Source organism: Dasypus novemcinctus, chromosome 10 (assembly GCF_030445035.2).
Source record: "Dasypus novemcinctus isolate mDasNov1 chromosome 10, mDasNov1.1.hap2, whole genome shotgun sequence".
In the NCBI taxonomy this organism is placed as follows: Eukaryota; Metazoa; Chordata; class Mammalia; order Cingulata; family Dasypodidae; genus Dasypus; species Dasypus novemcinctus.
The window spans coordinates 21,108,116-21,126,089 of NC_080682.1; the positions used below are offsets into that span (position 1 = coordinate 21,108,116).

Sequence of the window (17,974 nt, forward strand, 5' to 3'; positions counted from 1 at the left end):
TAAAAAGTCCTCTCCCAAACTGAGCATTCATGGGGAAACAGCCACTCAGGCCAAGGGGAGAGATGTCGGACTCATTTGCTCCAGGCTGGGGAAGACAGCACCACAGCTGGCCAGGGGGCCATCTCATGCTGATCAGAAGCTCCGACGGGCAATTATGTGCCACTTTGATTAATAAAAAATGCGGCAATGAATGAATACTTAATCAATGCAGTCTGGCTGGTAGACTCTTTCAGTACCGGAACTGGGGGCGAGGCAGGGAGTAATCAAAGGGTTCCTTGGGGGTGAAAAGGCAAGGGCATCTCTCCAAGACAGGTTCTTGGCTCTCGGATTCTGTGTTGGGGATTATTTTTTCCCCCCAGCGGTGTGAGCATGAGGGTGAGGGGGTGGGCAAAATGGTAAAAACTATGCTGTGAGCCCACTCAAGCGGTCAAGGTAAGCCCCCCCGGTGGGGAGGGCGTGCGGCGCGCGAGCCTCCGAGTCTGTGAGCGTGCTGTGAGTTTGGAGACTGCCCGCGTGTGTAACAGCATCAAAGCCAGGGCAGAGGAAAGGCAGGGGAGCTGGAAGGGTGAATGAGTCAGGAGAAACTAAAAGAGACACTGCTGGGGTTAGAGCGAGGAAAAAAGACCCAAGAGGGAGGCCCACGCGAGCGCGCGACGCGGTGACAGAGGAGGAAGTGAGGCTGAGTGTAGGGGGCGAGCCCGCGCGGCCTGCCCCGGCCCCTTCCGGGCAGGCGGAGGCGAGGAGGCGCCTGGGAGGCGCGGCGAGTTGGCGCGAATCTGAACTGCTGCTTCGGGCGGGCGCGGGCGCGGGCGCGGGCAGATCGCGCGCCTGCGGGTAGGACCCTGGGCGGGGCGGGGGGCGAGCGCCGCGGGGTCCTGGCTGTGGGGAGGGGGCGAGACGGGACGGGGAGGGCGGACAGCTCCCTCCTAGGGGTGAGGTGGGGTGCGGAGTGGGCAGCCACTGGGCGCCTTCCCGGTAGAGCCTGCGCGCCAAGGCGGTGCGTGGGGAGCCCTGGCCGAGGGCCCCGAAGTACCACACCCTAGCTGGGATACTTCTTGGCCCCGAGGGCCCTGGGCTGTGACCAGTCGCGTGATCTTGGGCGGGCTGATGAAATTTTCCCCAGAGTTTTAGTTTTTTTAGCCTGAAACGGAAGCTGGCCAAACCCAACTGTGCCGGGAGGTGGTGGGAATTGGTGAGACCGTGTATACAGAAGTGCCTGGTTCGGAGTGGCTGATGTTTCGGTGGACAGTCCCGGTGAGATGGGCTCAGAAGTTCCCACTTGGCCACCTGCCACCTTTCTCTCTGGTTAATGCCATCCAGGGTGTTGTAAGACTCAGTGAGATGAATGAGATGATGCTGGAGATCACTTTCTGCCCAAATGCCAATAGTGGTGGCAAGGGGAGGGGCTTCCCGCAGCTGTTTTTAACAGCTGGCCTCTTCTTCTACACCCTCTGCCACCCCACAAAGACTCTGTTGTCCAATCCTACCTTTCCCACAATCCTCCTGTTCCACGCAGCCTCTGCCTTATTTTGCAGGATCCAGAGAATCGCCCATCTGGGTTCCTGCCCAAGCTTGGGACAGCTTGGGCTCAGAAGGCTACGGGCAACTTGCCCGGGAATTTTCCCAGGGCGCAAAGGCCAAGCAAGACTCCACAAGTGGGATTTGAGGATCCAGTCCATATCGGGCCATGGCGTGTCAGGGCCTGCCCTTGCATGTGGCCACGCTGCTGACCGGGCTGCTGGAATGCCTCGGCTTTGCCGGTGTCCTCTTCGGCTGGGCCTCACTGGTGTTTGTCTTCAAAAAAGAGCGCTACTTTCAGGAGCTGTGCGACCAGAATGTCGGGCAGCTGAGCAATGCCACGGCGCTGGCTGGTAAGGGCCGGGATGGGAAGTTGAGTCTGTGGGAAGGGGTGGGAAGCACTGCATCCCCTCTTTTCCCCTGCTGGCCTTCCTATGGTGAGAGGGAGGGTCAGCTCCAGTCCAGCAACTGCCTGGAGAGGCAGTTCCAGATCCTGAAGTGTGGGGAGGGGGGTCACATTTCAACTCAGCTTCAGGGAGAACTTTCCACCCGGCAATCTCTCCAAGATGGGAGAGGCTGCCCCAGAGGGGAGCCCAGGCTGGAAACCCTGGCGGGAAGGCTTGGACCCTGTGCCCTGGGCTCCTAAGACCGCCTCCTTCTCTCCTCAGACTGCAAAGCCCAGGATGAGAAGTTCTCGCTCATCTTCACCCTGGCATCCTTCATGGAGAACTTCGTGACAATGCCCACTGGCTACATCTTTGACCGCTTCAAGACTACCGTGACCCGCCTCATCGCCATGTGAGTCCCACGGGCGGAGCCTGGGCAGCGTTGGGTGAGAGGAATTCTTCCAGCACCTTGCAGGGAACCCCAGGCTAGGCCGCGGGGCAGCCACTCCTAGCAGCTTGCTCTCCCTGGGAGGTGCTCAGCAGCTTGGCTGGGAACAGCCCAGGGGGTGGACTTTGTCTCTGGGCTCGCCCCCCACCCCCCCACCCTTCCACCCCTCCACCCCTCTACCCCTGCTTCCTGTTCTTCAGCTCCTTCACTGTTCCACATGAGTGTGTTTTCCCTGTGACGCACAGAACCGAGCGGGAGTCCAGACCTACTTCCTGTGAGGGCTGGCCCGGCGCCAGGCTTATGAAATTAGCAAAACCTGAAGTTCTGCCTTCACCCTGGGGGTCCTTGTGCACATGTCCTTCAAGGCCCTGCTCAGGTTACTTCATTGTACTCATTCCCCATCATTCCCCAAGGGCTTAGCTCATCAAGTTTCCTAGGTGTCTCGGATGGGGGGGATTTCCTGTCTCCCCCACAGAGGTGTCAGAAAGGGTGAGGGACTTGATCTCAGCCACGTTGTGCTGCTGTGTCTTGATCTCTGTGCCACATGCCAGAGTTCACTGACAGACAGTGGCCGGCTGGGGGCTGATAAGGCCCATGAGAGAGCATGCGTGTGAGAGATGAGCTGTCAGTGCCAGGGGCTGGAGGGCTGGCTGGGGAAGTAGCCTGTCAGCAAAGCAAGTCACTCATTCTTGAAGCATTTGGGGACATAATGGCTTTATTTCTCAATCTCTCTTGGTTGTTGGCTCTCTGTGTTCTCCTTTTGCCTCCCCTTCCTCTGCTCTCTTCCTCTTCTCCAGGCTTTCTGCGAGGACACTGCATTTATAACCCCATGCCTTACCTGTCCCCTAAACTGCTGAGGGCTCACCAAAACCTTGGGGGGTTGTGGTCCTGAAATCAAAACATCTTAGAACTGTGAGCTTGAGATCTAGATCAGCCCCATCCTTTCCTTTTACAGAAAAGACTACTGAGGCCCAGGGAGGGACAGTGCCTTGCCCAAGTTCACCCAGTGAGGAGGAATTAGGACTCAAGCTTTTGATTTGCAGACCAGGCATTAACTCCATTTGCCAAGGGCACCCCTTTATGCCTGTTGGTACTTGCAGGTGGGAGGGTCTTGGATCCACCCAGGCTGCCCCTGACTAAGCCCAGCAGCGTTTCCTGCACCCATCACGTCCTCTGCTGAACTCACTGCCCAAGCCTTCCCAGCCTAGCCTTGAGCCCCACAATGGGCAGAATGCCACTGGTCTGTGAGGTCAGAACCACACTGCGGTCACAGTGGGGCCTTCTGCACCTGGTTCTCAGTCTGGGGCACATTGGCATCAATGCCTGTTGAACTCCAGGACTGGAAGGGCCGGCATCAGCTCCCAAACCTGGAGCTTGCATGAGCAGAATGTCTTACTTTGTCCCCCTGTTTCTCCTTTCTTGACAATATCCCCCTTCTCCCGTTCTGCATTTCAGATTTCTCTACACCAGTGCCTCACTCACCATAGCGTTCACCTCTGCAAGTGAGTGCTGTCAGGGGCAGGAGGGGGAGTTGGACTGGGAGCCTGGGGGCACCAGGGCTGGGGCAGGTGCAGGTGATTGACAGGACACAATGACTCCCGTGGTTATTCAGAGACTCACAGCCTTCGAGCTAGAAAGAATCCTTGAGACATATTACGTTGTTGCTCATCTGTGAAAACAGTTTAGTCTACTGAGAAATGTGAAAAATAAGGAACTTGGAGGGATTTCTTCAGAAGGTAGAATTTATTCAAAAGATTACATCCCTTCCCTTGTGTATGTAATAAATGAAATAATATGAATGAAAGCTATTTTGAAAACTGTCCTTTCTTAACAGGGTAAAAGTTGACAACCCTGTTGTAGCCAGAAGTTCTGTTTTCTCATTTTACTGGCTTGTAAAATCCCAAACTCTGGGAATTACAGTTTCATTCACCCCTATGTCCCCTACCAGGCTGAGGAGAAAACAGAGGTCTGAGAGGGAATCTTTGCAGAAACTTGCCACAGGCCACAGAGCAAGTCCCTGGAAAGTGCATCTGGGTGGCAAACCTCCCAGCCGCCTGTGCTCTTTCCTTGCTCCTCGGTCATGCTGGCCAGGAGGCGCCTTCCAGTATTCCACCCAGCGGCAGACCATGTGGCTCAATTCAGCGGTCCGCAAATGAAAGCACAGAACTCCAGGGTGCGTGTGGGACCTTGCCCATAGCCAAGCGGCGGCATGGAGTCGTCTCCGCTTGTGCTCTGCAAACACAGATGGTGAATGTTTTTGCCCAAACAGATCTCATGAGATAGCCTGGCACCTCCAGCCAATTATTTCAAACCACTCTCCTCATCAAGCAGGCTTCATCGAATCTAAAAGCCTGTAAATGATTTTCATGTGGCTGAGACAGGAGGTGGTTGCTGGGTGTATTTGACTCGACAATTTCGAATCATTTGAGCAATAAGCACTGCCTTCCCCCATAAAAGAGGTCTTTTTTGTTTTGGTTTATTATTGAAAAGAGCATTGAGGCCACAGTGGCCCTATTTTGAAAGGAATCCTGACCATCTTTGAGGGCCTTAGGGAGAATTGTACATTTTCTAAAGATAGAAATTGACTTGTGAGCAGTGTGAATACAATTAGCCATTTATGAGGCTTCTTAAGGTAAGTATCAATAGTTGCCTAAGAGAATGTGAGGAGGGGGCGGGCAGAGGCAATGGTGACAAACATTGAATCACCTGGTGGAAAAGTTATCCCTGTTTATTTCCCTTTCAGTTCTGTTTTCATGAAAGAAAGTCTGGATTTGGGGCTAGTATGACTTTAACACCTGTGGCAATGGCTGGTCTCAGGTTCAATTCTAAGGACAACTGTAACCAGCCACAATTTAGTAATACTGTTTGCCTTTCATTGTTTTCGTTTCTATAGTCACTTTCTATTCATGAGAAGTGACACAAGTGTTTTCATTTGCAGTAGTGATATAAAGTTTCCTTTAAAAATACTTTTCTTTCAGGTTAGAATCAACCAAAGAAGAAAAGTTAAATAAATAATAGGACAGGTATAGGTTGTGGCCAGAATCATGAAGGTGGTGGGCAGAAGTCTGTTGTCTGGGAAAGACGCATTTACCAAGGGCTCCCCCAGCCCTGGCGCTTGAGCTGTTCTGTTGTCCTCCAGCTCTTACCAGTTCTGTTGTAATGATTTGTTTGCATGCTGGTCTTTTCAAGGGCAGGGTGTATGTTGCCCTCTGTCCAGCATTTCCAAGAAGTGCTCAAAGTTTAAGGAACAAAGGAATGGCAATTTTTGGCCGTTTTTATCACTCTGTTCTCATAGCAACCCTGTGACGTAGGAAGAGCAGAGAACACAGATGAGGCAACTGAGTCACAGGTTCAGAAGCCAGTTCTAGGTCATGAGTGTGGGGGCTGAGCTTGGGTGTGTCCCTGAGTCCAGGCTTCTCTCCCCACAGCATCAGGGGTGACTAGGAGGGGGTGCTTGGAGTTTAGTGAGGGAAGGGAGAAGGGGCATCCAGGCCTGCTGCAGACTTGAGTGCCATTTTTGTTGCGGGAGAAGGTGGCTCAGGACATTGGGGAGCCTCGACCCGTACCCTAAGATCCTTGAAGGATGTGAGAACATCGGCTAGGACAGGGCCTTGGCCTTGGGGTTGTGGGGAATTTGGAGCAGGTGGGAGCCAGGGCTTCCTGGAGGACAGGGGGTGTGTGCTGGTGTTTGGGGCTCCACGCTTGGATTACACTTAGGACACCGACCCCACTCTCTGCTTTTGATCGTTCCAGACACAGCTGTGCTTCTCTTCCTGGCCATGCCCATGCTCACGGTTGGAGGAATCCTGTTTCTGATGACCAATCTGCAGGTGTGGACCTGTCCTCAGCCCAGGCACCTGGCCGCTGGGGCAGGTGGAGAGGAGGGCGGGGGTTTGGGCGGGTGGAGGGGAGAGTGGAGGGAGTGAGAAGCTTTCTTCTGACTGCTGTTTCAGATGGGACTGGCCTAAACGAGGTGGGAGCTCTTAGGATAGAGGGTGGGCTTGGGTGCAGTGAGGACCTGGTGCAAGCTGGGTGTTCAGGAAATACTTGTTTCATGAATAAATAAGTGATTCAAGCTGGTTGTGTATTCTGCAGATTGGGAACCTATTTGGTAAGCACCGATCCACTATCATCACCCTCTACAATGGGGCATTTGACTCCTCCTCGGCAGTCTTCCTTGTCATTAAGGTAAAAAACCAAGTGGTAGCCAGTATTTATTGAGCACTTATATGTGCCAGGCACTTGCCTGAGGAACTTTGCATGCTTTCTCTTCAACTCTCTAAGTCAGTATGGTGGTTTGGGGCTGTATGTACCCCAGCAAAAACATTTTCTTAAACGTAATCCTTGCTTGTGGATGTAAAACCATTATAAGTAGGACCTTCTGATGAGGTTACTTCAGTTAAGGTGTGGCCAGACGCAATCAGGATGGTCTTAATCCTAGTCCTGGAGTCATTTATAAGCAGCATGAAATTCAGAGAGAGAGAGAACCATGGGAAGCAAGAAGCTGAAGGTTAGTAGAACCCAGAGGTGAAAGGAGGGGCTGTCACATGTGTTGTCATGTGACAGGAGCCCAGGACCAAGGATCACCAGCAGCCAGCTCAGCCATCCGTGGAATGCCAGTCTTTGGGATGAAAGTGTCACCTTGATGCCTTGACTTGAATTTCTCATAGCCTCAAAACTGTGAGCTCCTAATTCCCATTGTTTAAGCCAATCCACTGCATGGTATTTGCTTTTGCAGCCAGAATACTAAAACAGGTTTTGGTTCCAGGAAAGAGGGATACTGCAATTGCAAATACCTGAAAATTTGGAAATGAATTTGGAATTGGGTAATGGTAAAGGCTGGAAGAATTGTACAGTGCTTGATTGAAAAGGCCTAGATTGCTTTGAAGAGACTTGGTAGAAATATGGATGCTAAAGGTATTTCCAATGATGCTTTAAAAGGAAATGATGATTGTTGGAAACTAGAGAAAAAGACAATCCTTGTTTGAAATGGCAGAGAACTTTTCATTTCCAATGAGTGGGGCCATGCCTTATCTGAAGCTACTTCACCAAAGGTCCTACTTATAATGGGTTCACTACAGGGATGGATTAAGGTTAAGAACATGTTTTTCAGGGCTACATAGCACCAAAGCATTACGCATGCAGTGATGTGTCCAGCCCAGGGCATGCCTCCTTATTGATCTAAGCCAACTTTGTGGCAATCCCTTTCCCCTTTGCCAGTGATGGGTGGAGGTGGGCAAATGAGCCAGTCCTGGTTAATGAGATGAAGGTCATGTATATTACCAGAGGACTTTGAGGGACATTTCTCTCCCTGATGGAATCTGAGAGCAGAACAAAACAAAAGCCTTCACCCTTTGTCCTCCTTCCTGTACTTCTTTGATTGCTGGGGTGGATGTGATAGCTGGAATTGTGGCAATCATCTTGTGATTATGAGGCAAGAAGCCAGAGGACAAAGTCATACTGAAGATGGTTGAGGGAAAGAAATAAGAGTGTGAGTCCTTGACACCTCAAGCTGCCCAGTCTGTGAGACACTACTTAGATATGTGTCTAACTTAATCCAGTGAATGCCTTTGATTGGAGGGTCACCCAGATGCTGAGCTCTTTGGGGCATTTACTCAAGCTTTTCCACCTTTGGCATAAGAGCCACTTTCCAGGTTCTCCTTCCTTTCCTTGGGTGTTCTTCTTTTCCTCTCCTCTCACTTTAGAGTTGGAAGAGGAGAGAGCACTGGTGCAGGAGCTGGATTTCTTAGTTTAATCTGGTTCTCCTGCTACTTACTCTCATTTGGGCAATTTATGTGCCTGCCTGGACCTCACTTTCATTCTCTGTAAATGGAGGAAGTTGGGCTGGATCAGTAGTTTACAAACTGGGCTTTGAGGAACACTTAGGGGTCCTGTGGAGGTTATGTGGGTCACCAAGGGAAATGAGAGGGATGATCGCTGGGCAGCTGCCCGGTGATCTTTTCACATTGAATTTTTGTGTGAAATTTTGCTTAAACAAAAGGATTCTGCTGCTATTAAAAAAAAAGACTGTGGGCTAGAAGATCTCTGAGGAGCCATGATAAGAGGCTCCAGAGGCTGTAGGAATGGGTGATGTGACGACTGTACTGCTGCTGGTTGGGCCCTGGGTTAAGGTCAAGGGTGTGTATACATGTGTCATGTGTCCTTAATCAGCTTCTGGGCTGGTTGGCAGGAGCCTGTAGAGAGGTTCTTTCTTAGAAACTAGGGTTCCAGTCCCTGCCTCTCACACTGACATTTTGTTTTCCAAGTGTATTTTAAAACACTTTTTTTTAGAGAAGTACATTTACAGAAAAATCATGCAGAAAGTACAGCATTCCCCTATACCCCTCAAACTGACTTTTTCCTTCTCTTTCTGCAGCTCCTTTATCAACAGGACATCAGCCTCAAGACCTCCTTCCTCTTCATTTCTGTCTGCAGTGTCTGGCATGTAGGACGTACTTTATTCCTGATGCCCCGTGGGCACATCCCTTACCCAGTCCCTGCTAACTACCGCTATGGGTAAGGATTGCGATCTGGTGGTCATGGACAAAAACCCCTCATCTGACCTGGGGTGGGAAGAAGGGAGCAGGACAGACATGGTTATAGTAGGGCATAGGAAACTATCGCAGGAGAAGGAGACTACTACAGGCATGTATCCGTTAGCTATTGCTGTGTAACAAACTACCCCCCAAACTCAATGGCCTAAAATATTAAGCATTGGTATTTCCCACATGTCTCAGGATAGCTGGGTAGTTAGGCTGATCAGGCCCAGTGTTGGATGATTTTGACAGGGTTTACTCATTCATCCCTACCAGGGATCACCAGGTAGATGAGCTTGGGCTGTCAGGTCTAGGATGACCTCAGTCCCAGGTGTTGTGTCTCTTACTTAGTCTTTTTTTTTTCAGTTCACATTTTCTCAGTTATTATTATCTTTTTTTAAAAAAAGATATATAGACCACACAAAATTGCTTAGTGTTTTGGGGTGATGGGAATGGCCAAGTCAAATGGTTCTCTTCCTTCGGCAGGCTATCTTGGGCTTGTTCACATGGTGGTTTCAGGGTCACAAGAGAGAGTGCAGAAATGCATGAGGTTTCTTAAGGCTTAGCTTTGAGCTTAGTGCATCACTTTTGCTGCATTCTATTAGTTGAAGCTGTTCATGAGGCTCAGGTTGTAGGGAAACAGTTGCCACCTCCTGCTGGGAAGAGCTTCAAACCCTGTTGTAAAGGGTGGAGATATAGGAGGAGGTGAAGAAATGCATCCATTTTTCCAATTAATCACCTTAAGGAGCTGCATATTAGAATCCCTTGGAGATCTTTTAAAAATAGAGAATTTGGAATTAATTGCTCCAAGTGTGACCTGGGCCTCAGGATTGTTAAAAGCTCCCCAGGTGACTGCAGCGTGCAGTGAAATTTGGGCACCGCTGCACTGTGCTCTCCAGCCTGGCCTCAGCTCAGCTCACAGTTCTTGTTTCCATAGCCTGTGCTCTGGGAATGACTCTGGAGAGGAGAAGAAGAAACCAGTCGAGGCCAAAAAGATGGAGCAGCAATCAAAGGAGCTCCTTTCATTGAAGGAAGGTGAGCTCTGCCCATCAACCCATCTCTACTTCCAGACCTGGTCTCTTCCTGGATTGACAGGGCACCTCATCTCCAGAACTCCCTCAGAGTGTCAGAATCCAGAAAATCAGGCAGAGAAAGAACTTTAATGATCACCTTGTCACCCCCAGTCTGCCTCCCCCATTTTATAGATGATCCAGAGGAGGGCAGGGCTTGCCTAGGGTTACACAGTGAGTTGTTAGCAGAACTGGCAGTTCTTTTTCTTTTCTCTGTCTCCTCTTTTCTCTGTCCCTCTTTGCTCTCTTTCTCATCCCTCTTTTCACTATTCACCTTCCCTTCCACCTGTTTGCTAACCTGTGCTGTGATGCCTTTACACTAAATCTGGCTTATTTGTCCCCATATCTGCTGTCCTGCGTCTTCCTCTCACGTCCCATCTCCATCATGCGTCCTTTCCCTCCTCTATAGGTATTGAGTCCTTGGTTATAAACATCACAAACCACGGCTGGCTAATTAAAGCAGAAATTAGAACAGGACTCAAGGAATCTCCAAATCAAGGGAGAACTAACTTGCCAGGCTCCAGAAGGGTAGAGTGGGGATGACTTGGGGACCGCAGTCTAAAATCACGGCCGGTCTGCCACCCTAGGGAGAATCATCTGTTGGCCCATCTGGGATCATGAGGCCCCACTCCTGGGTGAGGGACAGGCCAAGGCTGTGGAGCAACCCAAAACCAGAGCTGCCTGCCACAGATCCTCATGTCTCTCTTTCTGTTCTCCTTGTCTCTCTTTTCACCATTCTGGCTAAGAAAGATCCAGAAAGGGTTATCAGAAGACACGTCTTTGACAGAGTGGGTTTCATTCGGCAGAGTTGAGCGTGGGGAGGCCCCTTCCAGGTGCTGGGTCTGGGATGACCATGGCGTGAGTGGTGGGCAGCTTGGCGAGCACGCCAACAAGTTCTGAGAGTCCAGGACGGACCTCGGACTGTCCTATGAAGATGGCTACCCTCGGCTCCTCCCCACCCCTACCCCCCTTTCCTTGTCATTCACGCCAGCTCCCCCTTTTCCCGACAGAGACGCCAGCATGGCAGCCGGAAGTCCACTCCTTCTGGAAGTATGCTTTCTCTCGGCGCTTTGCCTGGCACCTGGTGTGGCTGTCTGTGATACAGCTGTGGCACTACCTCTTCATTGGCACTCTCAACTCACTGCTCACCACCCTGACCAGGGGCAACAGGAAGCGAGGTACGTGGTGGGGCAGGGAGAGAGCCTGCCTGTACATCCCACCGAGGACTCAGGGCCTCAGGGGCACAGGGAATGGGGGTGTGGGTGGAGGGACAGCCAGGGAAGGGACAGACTGGGAGAGTCCTCTCTGCTAAGGCAGTTCTGGTAGTTTCTTTCTCATCACCCAACCCCTCTGTGCACTCTGCAGTCAGCACCTACACAAATGCATTTGCCATCACTCAGTTCTTCGGGGTGCTGTGTGCCCCCTGGAACGGCTTGCTCATGGACCGGCTTAAACAGAAGTACCAGAAGGAAGCGAGAATGACGGGTGAGTCCTGAGATCCCGGGGACCAGGAGTGGGGAGACTTTCTTTTACCTCCATGCTTCTCTTCTTCTTTTTTGTTCTTTCCCCTTTCCTTTTTTTTTTTTTAAGATTTATTTTTTTATTCCCCCCACCCCTGTGCCCCCCGTTGTCTGCTCTCTGTGTCCACTTGCTGTGTGTCCTTCTGTGTCTGCTTATATTCTCATTAGGCAGCTCCGGGAACTGATCCTGGGACCTTCTGGAGTGGGAGAGAGGCTATCACTCTATTGTGCCACCTCAGCTCCCCTGTTCTGCTGCATCTTCTTATTTTCTCTCCTCTGTGTCTCTTGTTGTGTCATCTTGCTGTGCCAACCCTCCTGTGTGGGGTGGCTTTTCCTGCGCGAGGCAGCATTCCCATTCAGAGCGGCTCTCCTATGTGGGGCTACATTCCTGCACGGGCCAACACTCTGCGTGGGCCAGCTTGCCCTCACCAGGAGCCCCTGGGCATTGAAACCTGGACCTCCTATATGGTAGATAGTAGCCCAATTGATTGAGCCACATCCATTTCCCCCTTTTCCCCTTTTCTACTTGTACTCATTCCATCATTCAGCCATTAGCTGTGGAGTGCCAATTATGTGCCATCCGTAGTGCCAGGTTTTGGGGATTCAACAATGGACAAGCCAGATTGTTTCCAAAGGTAGAGGGTGGAGAAAGACAAGCAACCAGATGATTGCAGTCCATGTCCTGTTGAATTTCCCACATTTTGGATTTGGCATCCTTTTGGTGCTTGTGTCAAAATGTTTCTTTGATTGGGTATTTCCTGTAAACAGGAAGTAAGATTGGAGGCTCATAGGAGACTCAGTTTAATTTTTTTTTAGAAAGAATAATTTAGAGGTGGAACTGTAGGCTTCCTATAGTATTCCATCACCAGCCCCTGGACTATGTTGTCTTTCTTCTGATGATATTGAGAATGATCAGTGGGTTCAGACATGTCAGTTGGAGACGTCTCTTCTAAAGTATCCCATCAACCATATACCTAATGATTTTAGCAGCCTTGATATCAGTGACTAGACCCATTCTTTTATTACTGTTGCAAAAGAGATCCCTTTCTATTTTTATCTTTTCTTTTGCATTTAATAGCTGGAATTCCTCTAGAAAGAGAAACTTGCCCTCATTAACTATTTTTTTTTTTAATACAGGAAAGACAGAATAAATGCTTGGTTTTCTCCTCTGTTTGCCAGTTTTCAGAATAATGAGCTGGTGCCCTAGCAACCTCCAGTGGTGGCTACTAGTTGTTTCTTTTTTAAAGTATTATTTATAATATATTTGATGTGTTTCAATCCATTGCTGTCATGATTCTTGATGCTCAAATTGTCCCATCTTTGGCCACTGGAAACTGTATCAATCTAGCCTTTGTGTCCTTTTGACTTTGTGTCCTTTTGATATAATCCCATTAGTTTTACATAATGTCCTTTCTTTGTAGCACAATGAGGTGTTCAGGTTCATTTCACTGAGTATGTTTTTTGCCCCAGACCTTGAATCTTTAATGGGAGATGGTATTTAGAGGCTGAAGTCTGCATGCTAGGGTTTCTAACTGCTCTTGGTTGTCAGTACCTCTTGGATCTTGGATAGAGTTAAGCTCCACATAATTTTTGAGAAGGGAAAAATACATCAAGGATAGTTAATTCTATTTTAATTCAGATTTTACTTCCTTGATTTCTTTTACTCTGGAAATCTTGGTTCCTAACAATATTATATGTATAGTGTGTGTGTATGTATGTGTGTATGTATGTATATATCTATTATCCTATATTTATATACACTACATAGTTTATATAGTACTAATGTTAATATCATTAATAACAATATGATTGCAAAATGCTGTTTAGCATTCCTTCCTTCCTGCCTGCCTTAGCCTTAGGCTTAGAATATATCCCAAAAGAGATGCATAGTTAAATTACTTTTAAGAGTCACCAACCTGATAGAGAGTTATGTTCATTGGTTTTATTTTATATTGTTTCTGATTTTGGGGATTGCCTTGCTTGCTCTTTTTCCTCTTATTTTTATTTAATGCTATTTCTTTAAATAGTTGCATGCCAATCATTTATACTGTGCCAGAGCCAAAACTATGAAACAAGATATATTCAAAGATGTTTGGCTTCCAGCTCAGTCCCTGTACCCCATTCCTTCTTTCTTTCTTTACGTAACCATTTTTATTATTTTTAATACAAGTGTTTTATATATATATATATATATATAATTTCTCTCTTTCTAAGATAAGAGAGAGCATACTGTACACACTCTTCTGCAGTGTTCTTTCTGTATAACCATCTATTCTGAAGGTTATGCCATAACAGGAACCTCTCATCATTCCTTTGAATTACCTGCCTAGTTCCTGCCTAGTTACCTGCCTGGTTCTCTCTTTTGAGGCTGCAGCACAGTTGATGAAGCAGTGCCTTACTGATGGCTATTTGGGTAGTTTCCAGTCTTTTGCTATGACCAGTAATGCTATAAGAAATGTCTGGCTTCTATCTGAAGAATGGGTTGGAGCAGGCAGGAGCAGATATGGAACCTGTTAGGAGGTCATTGAGTTATCCATGAGTGAGTTGACAGTGGCTTAGAACTAGGGCGGGTCACCAGAAACGGAGAGGAGTGGACACACTGAATGATATTTAGGAGGGCAGTTGTCAACCTTCACTGACAATGGAGATACTCAGTGCCCAGCCCTAGGGGGCATGTGGGAGAAAGAGAAAGAGGATTCAAGGATGCGGCCCAGGTCTCTACAGTGGGACAGTTGGTGGATGGTGGCTCCTCCCTTTTTTCCATCTCTCTTGGCCCCACCCCTCCCTGCCCTCCATTGCGCTCGCCTCCAGACAGCCTCCCCTCTTCTCTCTGGACCAGGTTCTTCAGTCTCGGTGGTGGCCCTTTGCTCGGCAGTGCCCTCGCTGGTCCTGACATCCCTGCTGTGTCTGGGCTTCGCCCTCTGTGCTTCAGTCCCCTTCCTCCCCCTCCAGTATGTCACCTTCATCCTGCAAGTGATCGGCCGCTCCTTCCTCTATGGAGGCAATGCTGCCTTCCTCACTCTCGCGTAAGTGGGCTTGGGGGCAGGTATGACATGGTGCTGGACACGCTGGGGCAAAGGGAAATGTGCTGGAGGGAAAGAGGTCGGGAGGTGAAGATGGGCCTGGAGGTGGTCAGGTGAAGGAAGACAGGGTTTTGGAGGCATGTGTGGAGGGGTGATACCTGAAGGGGTTGATAACTGGAGGTGGAGGCTGGTAGGAGGGATGGAGTGCTCATGTACTTGAACCTTCGCATCTGATGTTGCCTCCTCTCTGCCTCCCAATATCTACCTGCTGAACTCCTATTCACCCTTCAAAGCCCATGCGTTACTTTCATTTCAACTCTCCAGGGAAAGAGTTGGAAAGAAAGTTCCATGCCTTCTTTGTGCCCCTGGTAGTCCTTGCTTTCTTTGATAGTGCACAGGTTGGCACATGATGGGCTGATTTAGGGTCTCTGTTCATTGGAGATCTCCCTGGAGGCACAGCCTATGCCTGGGCCCCTGCTGTTTTCCCCAGGGCCCAGCAGGGGGCTGTCTTTCTTTCCTGAGGTTTTAATGTCTTGGCAAAGGGGAAGCGGGAAGGGCTGTGTGGGTGGGCAGAAGGCCAAGGGCAGGCCTGGGAGGGGAGTCAGGAAGCAAGCGGGTGACAAACCTGTCAAACTCCCCCCCCCCCACCCCGTCCAAGGCCAGGCCCCTGCTTGGGGGGAGGGTTCCTGAAGCTCCCTGGAGGCCCTGCGTTTCTCTCCCCAGTTTCCCTGCAGAGCATTTTGGGAAGCTGTTCGGGTTAGCGATGGCCTTGTCAGCTGTTGTGTCCCTGCTCCAGTTCCCCATCTTCACCCTCATCAAAGGGCCCTTGAAGGATGACCCGTTGTACGTAAGTACGGCGGCTGGGGGCGGGGGTCCCTGATCTGTTCCACCCCAGCCCATCTGGCCAACAAGGACCTGTCAGGCTGAGGTGACTCCGTGGGGTCCCAGGAGGGGGTGCCCCAACCTGGCCGAGGGGTCTGGGTGGGGTTCCCACAGGAACAATTCAGCTTCGCACACTGGGGCGCTGGGGGGCCCATACCTTGTCCTGGGGGTCGCTGAAGCCACAGGATGTAACATGGTGCAGCTTCCTAGAGAGCCCCTGTGATTCAGAGATTCAGGGAGAAAATATATTATCTTTGGGTGGAAACAAATAGACATTTTCTGGGGTAGAGTGCCAAATCCTCGCAAAGTTTCAAGTGAAAACAAGACTTCAAAATATTTCCTGCTTGCGGGGAATGCTGAACACCGTCTGACTCAGGACGCGCCCAGAGGCGGCAACATGCCTTGGGTTCCTCCGTGCCTGTGGCTGGGGGGGCCAGAGCTCTGTCCTTTCACCCCTGCCTGCCGGTGCCTGGGAGGCCTGCTCAGACGCCAGCCCCCCGAGCCGGGCTTGACTCTCTAGCTTTTTTTTTTTTTTGCTGATGAGGAAACCCGAGAGAGGTGAGGTGACTTACTTATTCAGAGGTGCGCAGCTGAGCTGCTGGTCTTTCGACCTTGAATTCCGTGTTCTGACCCCTGCGCAGCGCAGCGCAGTGCCATTTGCCTCCTTTTAAAAAGGTCAGCCAAGTGTGGGAAAGTTTAAATCAGTCGCTGGTCGGGGGAGGGGCAGAATTTAAGAACCGGGAAGAACTTGTGTTATCGGGTGACCTAGCCGGGTGCCACCGTCGCTGACTTTCGGGTGACCGGGGGCAGGCCACTGAACGCTCTCTAGGCTTCTGTGTCTTCCCTGGGAAACGGGTGTATTGTCCTCCCCAACTTTAGCCCACAGGGCAGAAGGAAAAGAGGGAAAGCCCTTCCTCCAGGACACCATGGTGTCTGAGTGGACAGGAGAAGAGCGGCTGGAGAGGACTTGGCCGCCCCCTCCAGCCACGGCTGTTGACAGCCTCAGGTCCTCGGCCTGGCTCACTCCTCTCTCTCCCCTCCAGGTGAACGTGACGCTGATGCTTGTCACCCTTCTGACGCTCGTCCACCCCTTCCTGGTGTACCGGGAGTGCCAAGCTCAGAGAGGGAGACCCTCTGCGGCCCTCTAGTTCGGAAGCTACTCCCCAGCCCTGAGGGCGGATGCTTTTCCTAACCTTTCCCCACCTTCCAGAACCCTTCCAGTCCAGAAAGACTTTGCCTACCAAGGCTGCTTTTATAAGTAGTCGTCCGTTTTTCTTACCAAAAAAAAGACATTTATATTTAACTATCAGCCACAGCTTCTAATCAGCAACAAAAGGACCATAGTTGCCAAACTGGTTGATGTCATACACACCCAGAGCAGAGGCATGGGGAAGTTCGAAGTGTCAAAGCGGGTGGCTCCCTGCACTTGGCAGGCGAGGGGAGAGGAGGTGATGGTGGGGGAAGGGGCACACTGCCTGCATCTTAGCTTCTCTTTGGCCCTGAAGCCTGCAAGTGCCTGGGCCCTGGGTCCATTTCCAGGAGAAGCACGGGGCTGGCCTCAGGTGGTACCGGCGGCCTCCACAGCGTTCCTCCAAGGCCCAGCCGAGCTGAAGACTGGCAGTGAGCTTCGGGGGAAAGAGGAACAGACTGAGCCCCTGGGCCTGAGTCCCAGCTCGGCCACGGATGCCAGGTGACCTTGGGCTGACCCTCCTCTCGTCATCGGTTTTCCCATCTGTGAAACAAGAGGGTTAGAGTTTAAGGCTCTCTCTGGACCTAATGCTCAGGAGTTAAGAAGAGTGACAGGAAGGATTTCTGAGGAAGCTTCTTTGGGATGTTTTCCTCTTCAAGGGGATGGTTATTTGTTTTGGGTATTTAAAGAATATTTCTCTGGGAAATAATTTTATAGAAAAATAAAGCATCTCTGCCTTAAGGCAACTGGACTTGGGCCTGGGAGGTGTGTGTGTGTGTTCCTGAGGAACCCCCTCTCCCCGTGTCTGACCCCACCCCAGGGGAGTGCCACAGTAGTGGGGCAGGGGGACTGGCTGTGGCATCCTCACGTGGCTGCTGGACCCGGGGTGGGGGCAGGAGCAGGCAGTGTAGGACCCGCCCAACTGGTCCTGGGACCTGGGCTCAGAGACCCCCAACCACCAGTGGAGACCTACCCCCGCCCCCAACACTCCACACCCCAAGCTAGCACCGGACAGAATCAGAAAGGCCCCATTTGAATCTTAGTTTTCTCACTTAGCAGCCGGGCAAGTCCCTTAGCCCTTCTGAGCCATTTCCCCTCACCTGGGAAGTGCGGTGAGTCATTTCTACCTCTGAGGGTGGCTGTGAGAATTTAAAGTAGTTGTGACTGCCTACTCCGTGGCAGGGAGCACACTGCGTGTGTGCGCCTTCCTTTATGCACGACCAGCCCGGAGAAGGGACTCGAAGAAGGAGAAGGGGGCGGGGGGCCTGGGACGGAGAGAAGGTAGGTGGGGAAGGCGGGGGATTCCGAACACACCAGGTGTTTTCTTCCACTCAGGCAGGAAAAGGGACTAGGAGAGGATAGGCGGGAGAAGCAAGGGAGGGGGCTGGCAGGCAGATGCATT

At 50.8% G+C, this 17,974-nt stretch overlaps 1 protein-coding gene across 3 annotated transcripts; it reads left to right on the forward strand.

Moving 5' to 3' along the window:
• The first annotated feature begins 511 nt into the window (after positions 1–511).
• Positions 512–17,323, forward strand: SLC43A3 (solute carrier family 43 member 3). 3 transcript variants are annotated; one of them, XM_058305425.2, is made up of 13 exons: positions 512–834; positions 1,536–1,871; positions 2,187–2,316; positions 3,808–3,854; positions 6,106–6,182; positions 6,448–6,540; positions 8,729–8,868; positions 9,826–9,923; positions 10,969–11,136; positions 11,324–11,443; positions 14,318–14,504; positions 15,225–15,348; positions 16,427–17,323. In XM_058305425.2, the coding sequence occupies exons 2-13, from the start codon at positions 1,688–1,690 to the stop codon at positions 16,529–16,531; spliced, it is 1,473 nt and encodes a 490-aa protein (XP_058161408.1). In that variant the 5' UTR covers positions 512–834; positions 1,536–1,687; the 3' UTR covers positions 16,532–17,323. The 3 variants fall into 3 exon arrangements, with proteins under 3 accessions (XP_058161408.1, XP_058161409.1, XP_012385515.2); XM_012530061.4 differs by lacking the exon at positions 512–834 and adding an exon at positions 1,169–1,254 and having other exon boundaries at positions 16,427–16,637; XM_058305426.2 differs by lacking the exon at positions 15,225–15,348 and having other exon boundaries at positions 16,427–16,507.
• The last annotated feature ends 651 nt before the right edge of the window (positions 17,324–17,974 follow it).